Source organism: Lipotes vexillifer, unplaced genomic scaffold (assembly GCF_000442215.2).
Source record: "Lipotes vexillifer unplaced genomic scaffold, Lipotes_vexillifer_v1.1 scaffold109, whole genome shotgun sequence".
In the NCBI taxonomy this organism is placed as follows: domain Eukaryota; kingdom Metazoa; phylum Chordata; class Mammalia; order Artiodactyla; family Lipotidae; genus Lipotes; species Lipotes vexillifer.
In genome coordinates this window covers 2,092,667-2,099,994 of record NW_006790015.1, presented here as the reverse complement: position 1 = coordinate 2,099,994, position 7,328 = coordinate 2,092,667, and the positions used below count along the sequence as shown (strand labels likewise).

Sequence of the window (7,328 nt, the reverse complement as noted above, 5' to 3'; positions counted from 1 at the left end):
CCCCCCCGCCCATCTGACAGACTAGTGAGAAACTTAGCAAAGGTCTGTCTCTGAGAGGCAGTCTGGCAAAAGAGTGCTAGATAAAGGTATCGGGGCAAAGGAAACGCAGGGTTAATAACACCCAAACCTACCTCTTCTTCCACCAAAGATTAGAAGCCTTCATGTGTAAAACAATACTACAGTCTTCAATTCTCTGCTAGCCCACATGTCCTCTATCTATCTCAGAATTCTCTTACTGGCTAAAACTCTCTGGGAGCGGGGGATATGAACTCAAACCTGAATCCTTTCTTTAAGGGAGATTCCAATTTCATCCTGGGCAAAGAGGGATGATTCTGTAAGGGAAAACCATGAAAGACATAGGACCGCCATCAAAATCTAAAAATAAGTAAACCTAATGCCTTTGCAGAGGAATTCCACCAACAGTTAAATGGCTTTTCATTCTTCTCTAATACAGGGAATATAAATTTTTCTCAGGAAGAAATACACTTCTGTTTCTCTTGAAGTTCAAAGCAAAAATCTCAAATGCATATCTTATGTATGTAAGACTGCGTGTCATTCCAGAGTTTTAAAAATCAAGTCACTGATATGGGAACATATGTATATGTATAACTGATTCACTCTGTTATAAAGCAGAAACTAACACACCATTGTAAAGCAATTATACCCCAATAAAGATGTTAAAAAAAAAAAAAATCAAGTCACTGAACAAGGAAGGGACTACATGTACAAGGCCTAGACCGACTATTTAATTTTTAAATGGAAGAAATCCAAATCAGAAAGCAATCACACTTTCCATTCTATTTTCTTTGAGCAAAGACCTGCTAGTTGAGATAGCAGGACTGTACATCAAAGATGTACATGCCTGAATTCAATTTATTTTTACTTTTGGAAGCAGGATAGTGCCGTTTCCATGAAGTCAGTCATCTCTGCAAGCCAAAAATGGCAAAAAATAGATGCTCTCCTTTCTAGAAACGATAATAATGTACCATGACCAAAAAAGTGGTTTTTTTCCCTAACAGATAATCTTGCATAAAAATGAGTCATGGGATTTCAGAAATGGAAAGGCTTTTCTCAAATATGTGTGTGCAGGAACACACACACTTTTTTTTTTTCCATCAACAGATCTGAGCCTTCCATAAGTTATAATGAGAATGGCATCGTCTGGAGCCTTTGAGTGAAAGGGGAATACAGTATTTAGAGTTCAGCAAGAGGGAAGAAGTCTGTCTTAGAAAATAAGATTTCTCCGCTTGTGTTCCTGTGAGAGAAATTTTAACTTATAAGGCATGAAGGACTGTTAAGATGTTTCTTAAAAATGTCTTATCCTGTAACTTCATCAGCTTAATTTCAGACCCGAGTGAGACATCGTATGTCATTAGCACAGCTCTGAATGTTGTTTCTTCTTCTGGGTTTGCTCAGGAGGAGTGAGAGAAGGATCCATCTACCTCCAGGCATTCTTGGGAAAGGGCTGGTGTGGCAAGATCCAGAAGTGAGAGCACAGGGCTCTCACCTCACACCCAAGGGTGAGAAGAAGACAGACAAAGGGGCTGTCCCTAGAGCCACGGGGCCACTTTTGGATAACGGGAGAGATATGAACAGTCCCTTCCCTTCAGCCGGACGCAACAGTACTTTTTGAGTTTCACTGAAATCGAGTTCCTTCCCATGATAAAACTGACATGTCAACATGGCCCCAGCAGATGGTTACCAAGCCAGCAGACAGATACGCCCGAAGATGAGAAACAGAGCCTCAGGGTCAAACCTGTACTAGGCTCTTGCTTTTCACCCAGACCAATAACCATGGCTTTATATCGATGCTATGAGGGGTCTACAGAACTCATCTGGAAGGGGTTATCTTGTACTTCTTAAATGAGCAGGAGGCAGTAGCTACAGGATGACACGGTGTATGTTTCCGAATGGCTAATTTTACTGGGTAGCAATTAAAAACATTATACCCTATTAAAACAAACATGGGGTAAACTGTAAAGTTCATTTACAGTTTTAAGATGAAACAGAAACCTTCCAGGAAATGCTGGACTGGCTCTGCCTCCAGATCCATGGGGCGTCGGTCCACCGTGCTCTGCCTCAGAAGGAAACACCGGTGGAAAAAACTGAGAGCTCTGGTATATATCCTAACAAACATTTACATTTTTATTCGATTTTTACCTTTGGAAGTTCCCTAAAGGCTTAATTCAAGCCAATTCTGCTTGATGTGTTATGTACGATACCAAGAAGGGCAAACAGCTGCTCTCAGAGCAGTGTTGCCAGACTAGAATGGCAGAGCAGGAGAAGCCTTCCCTAAATGCCCTTTGCTGATTTTCTTCTCACCTGCCCAACCTGACAGCATTCAGCCTCTGATGACCTTTTATCCTGGAGAGTCATGGGTAAGATGCAAACACTAACAAAAAGGGTTTTTCCTGAAAAAAATCCATTTCAGTTTCACATCTTAAGAGGCCATTAGTGGAAAGTCTCTGACAGATTTTGGATGGTGTCTTGGGAGTATCTGCACTGAAGAAGTCAAATAAGCCCACCGTAAATCTTCTCTGTGAAACCAACCAAATGGTTACTCAAAAGCCCTCAGAGCAACTGGAATTTACATCTACGTGCACAACACAAGGGTCCCGGGACTCCAGAACATTATCAGAGTCCTGATGCTATGTTCTTAAACAATGATCTATCATTATCCTTCAGATTGCCCCTTCCTCCTTATCTAACTTAAATAATGAGATAAGCCCCAACAATCCTGAGCTTTGCTAAATTAGTTTAAATATTTCAAGTTCTGCCAGCTCCCTCTTCTCCCCCCTGTTCTGGGTCTTGACGAAAAAGGTGAAGAAATATTTTGGAGGAAACCCCAGGGGCCCAGCTTCCTAAGTCTTCGTCTGCTACTTTCTTGAAACGTCATGTGACCCCAAGCGTACGACATATGGTACTCAGAGAAATAAACAAGCAAATAAATAGCTCAGGGTCAGACCCTTCTTTCTTTTCCATGGTGTTTTTGCTGCTCCTGGGTCTCTGAGGCTTTCTACCCAAGTATCTTTTTAAACGCTACCAGCAAATACCACCACACATGCAGAGAATTGGACGTGCAGCCCAGTGGGTGCCCTGCTTTGGCCCGGTCTCCTGAAGGGTGGCGGGCTTGTCTACATGACTTCAATGGCACCACAAGTGTGGCTGCATCGGTGCCATTTTCATGAACTTTACTTGGGAACAGACAAATGTGGCTCAACACACGGAGACGAGAAGATGCAACCTGAGCCAGCAGAACGTTGCCTTGGAAAAGGCTTCTTCCTTCAGTTCCAAACCACACATACTTGTACAGTTAACAAATGCAGCAGGGGATACGGGTCCACAGCATTCATGTTGAGGCCAAAGGCTCTGCTGTCCTCCACCCTCTCCTCTCCCCCACCCCCACCTGCCTTCCCAAGAACTGTTAGATTGCATGGAAATTTCAGGGAAAAGGTAGGTGGCTGTCTTCTTGGAACGCCTGCACACTCCAACAAGGAGAGGAACTTGGAAGTATTTTAATCTAAAAGAGCTCAAGTATGGGGGGGGGTTCCCTATAAATAAAATCATGTTCAAATAAACACAAAAAGGAGCCAATATTTCCTGTAAGGCCACTTTTCAGATGGATTACTGGAAGGAATAGCCTTCCACAGTTTTATGGCTTACTTTGCTATCATCTGCTTAAAATTTGGGTCAGTTAAAACATAGATGCTAAGATCTAAGCCCTCGCTTGGATGAAATATTACAAAGGAAGCAGAAAGTCTCATTCCAAGAGCGGACTCAGAGGCAGAGCCCTTGGACTCCTGGGTTCTATCGCTGGCTCAGTCCCTGGGCTCAGGTCAGCCCTCGGTCAGAATCTCACTTCTAATCCCTTCAAACCATTAGTTAGTCCCTGTTGTCTAAACAGAGGGGAAAAACCCTGAGTAACACCCCTGGACCCTGTTCCATCAACAGGGATGGTTTGGAGACGGCTGTAACTCACTTCCAAGAAATCAGGGTGATTTATCCCTTGGTAGAGCTAGTGCGTTCCTAAGAGATCACAGCGTCGTCAGAACAAACCCTCAAGGCCCTGCAACATTCCTCCACCTGCAAAAATCTCTCTGCTCCTTTAATGTGACTTCAAAAGTAATATCACCCAGCATTTTATAGTTCTTTATGGCATCCACATTAAAATAACTCTGGTTGGGCTTCAAACCTCTGAGAGATAGAATAAATAAACAGGTATATTTATCCCAGTTCATCGAGGAAGAAACTGAGGCTTCGAGAGGCTAGGAGGCTTGACCAAGGGCCCAAAGCTCATAGGTAAGGGGGTTGGGGCCGAGTGTTATGGTTTTCGGGGTCAAGTGCTCTTTTCTCTCTAGTGCTTGGCTCCTTGTTAATAACCCTACTTTTGGATCTAGACGAATGGACTAAGGGAAATTGGTTAAAGAGTTTCCGAAGAATCTGTAGCGCCTTTTCAGTGCAATGAAGGGTAAAGGGCCAAGCTTCTCTGAGGCCCTCAGTTCACAGGTCTAGCACGTGGTAACTGCAGCCTTGGCTCTCCCACTACTGGCTCCTCCAGGGACAGAGAGGAGAGGCAGCAGCTTAATGCCCCCCGCTTTGAGCTTCCGTGTCTGTAGGCCCACGGCTAGCTGGCTGCCCCTCACTCATCACTAGAGCTTTTGTTTCCAGGAGGAGTGAGTGACTAGAAGACAGCCGTTCTGGGCACTTGAATTAGACTGCCCAACTGCTGGTCGCTTTGAGACAAGCTGCATAGCCTCCCTGCACCCCTTTACCTAGAAGGTGATTCTTTCTTCTCGTCACCTGGCCAAGTCATACTTCTCCTTCAGGCTTCATCTCAAGTGTCACTTCCCTAGGAAAGTCACTTCCCTTGACCCCACTGACCCCACGTTAGCAAACCTTCTACTCCTCGCCTTCTCTAATTATACAGTCTCACAGCACTCTGTAAATCTCCTGTGTCATTTATCGCAATTTTAGCAAATTATTATTTATATGATTATCTGTTTTATGTTTGCCACCCCGCTTGACTGTAAGTCCTCTGAGACTAGGGACAGCCTTGCTTTCTGCTATATTCCCCACCCTGAGATCTTAGGCAATTTTCAATCAATATTTACTAACTGAAAAATGAATGAGTGACAGATATACACCGACTGACACTAAAGAGAACCTTCTACAGCAAAGCCAGACAACTGGTAAAAATGACACCATCACCTTTCTGCAGCAACCATTTTGTGCCCTAAAAAATATGCAAAACTTTATCAAGATTTCCAGACTGACAGTGTATAAAATGCAAGTGATTTCTTTCTGGTCAACATCATTCGAGTTTACAGCACAAAATATAATATTTCTCAATTTAACATATACATCTCAGACCCTTTTGGAAACAACTCACTCAGTCCCTTGACCACTCTCGGATTTTAAGGATGAGGATGGATCTTCTGGAATTCTTAGGGGCCTTCCGCTTAGCTCGTGCTTCATTAGGTCTTACTGTCCTAACAAAATACCTGTGGCAGACTTCTTGGGCTTTGAGCAGACATGGAAAAACTAACTGGAAACACTTTTGAAGGCTCCCTCCTGCCCCTCTTCCCAACTCCATAAATGCTTCAAAATATACTCAAGGATTATTTCAGCTCTGTGTCTGAGAAGAGAATGTAAAATTAACTAAAGTAAACCCTACAGATCCTTTTTTAAAAAAGCAGCTGCTTCCAGATGGAAGACTTTCTGGCAGAACATATTACGTGGTCCCAGTCTACAATCTTAAGCATTTCCCCTAGTGCAGTAATGTGTCATCAGTAAGGTTTCCTGGTGACAGAAAATGGATTCATTTTAACTGGGGACGGTTTCACTTCAAATCCTATTTGAGGGAGCGATAGGGTGTGGACGTGGCCCAGGCCCTAGGCGTTCTAAAAGGGGACACTGATTCACTCAGGGAATATCCATTAACCAGGCAGCAGTGAAATCCTCCTGGGCTTAAGTGGAGTCCAGTTTGGCTGGGAACCGTAACACTCATTATACCCTTTGTTGATAAGATCCCCAATTAGTCACTCTGAAAAAGGGAGGCTAAAATAGGCCACTAACACAAAGAGCGAAGTTAAAGTTGTTGGATTCTGTGAGATTTGGAGCCATACGGGCTGTCACTGATTTCCTGTCTCAGCTGGTATCAAGGCAAGACAGCATCCCACAGAAGAACTGCCAACTTCCTTGGGGAGTTTCTTTATCAGGTTGGGGAACTGGCTGGCACTTTCAAGTGGAAGGAGAGCTAAGAAGGGACAGACCCATGTGGTGAACCGCAGTTGCAGGGATTCTCAAACCACCCCATGGGGCCTCGGAGCAAGACACAGCCTATGGCCTGAGAGTATTCTTAATGGGCATGTAGGGGTCTAGTTAGTTTGGTGAACAGGGGATGTGTGTAAGGATCCAATCGTATTTCTCACTCCTCTAATGAAAAACAACATCACACACACACACACACACACACACACACACATCCAGTACAGGCAGATATAGATATAGATAGATAGATACAGATATAAATATAGATCTGGAAAAATTCATGCCAGATCTTTGTGCCTCATTTTTCATGCCTCTATATTAGGCAGGTCAGAAATTTTAGTTACATGTATTCAAATTTTAAAAAATCACATCATTAAGGCAGAAAAAGTATAGGATTCAACATATCAGTATGGCTCAGGAGAGGCAGCAGACCCGGGCTGGAAACTGCACAAGCCACTCCTCCGACAACCACTGACCTGGGGCCACTAAGTGTGGCTGTGTCTCTCACTGCCTGGGCTGTTTCTGATGCAAAGTCCAGGGCGCCTGCCACTGGCTTGGTTACAGTGCCAACAAGCCCCTTCCCAAGGCCAGATATGAAACCGCTGACACCCCCTTCTGTTTTCACACCTTCCACCGTTGAGGTTATAACACTGGTCAGTCCACCAATGATACCTAGCAGAAAAGACAAAGGCTATTGTAAGCTGGCCAAGGACAAAAGCAAAAGCATTTAAAGACAAACCCCTCAATTCCATGCACCTGGCAAGGTAAACTTAGGGGCATAATGTCAATCTCTTGATAGGCCACAGGCAGGCCAACTCAAGATGGGGAGGCAGCAGACTTGCCCACTGAGTTTAGAGTCAGAGAATATACATTACACATTAGTCAGAAGTAAAGCGCGTTTCACTTTTAAAAGAATCAAAGAGGGGTTCCCTGGTGGCGCAGTGGTTGAGAGTCCGCCTGCCGATGCAGGGGACACGGGCTCGTGCCCCGGTCCGGGAAGATCCTACATGCCGCGGAGCGGCTGGGCCCGTGAGCCGTGGCCGCTGAGCCTGCGCGTC

The 7,328-nt window shown here is 44.4% G+C and overlaps 1 protein-coding gene across 1 annotated transcript in view; it reads right to left on the bottom strand.

Moving 5' to 3' along the window:
* The window catches only part of VPS13D (vacuolar protein sorting 13 homolog D), a 242,824-nt gene that overhangs the window by 42,108 nt on the left and 193,388 nt on the right, over positions 1 to 7,328 (bottom strand). The window contains exon 65 of the mRNA XM_007463189.1: positions 6,747 to 6,942. Within this exon, the coding sequence (XP_007463251.1) occupies positions 6,747 to 6,942 (196 nt within the window). The remainder of the gene's footprint in view (positions 1 to 6,746; positions 6,943 to 7,328) is intronic.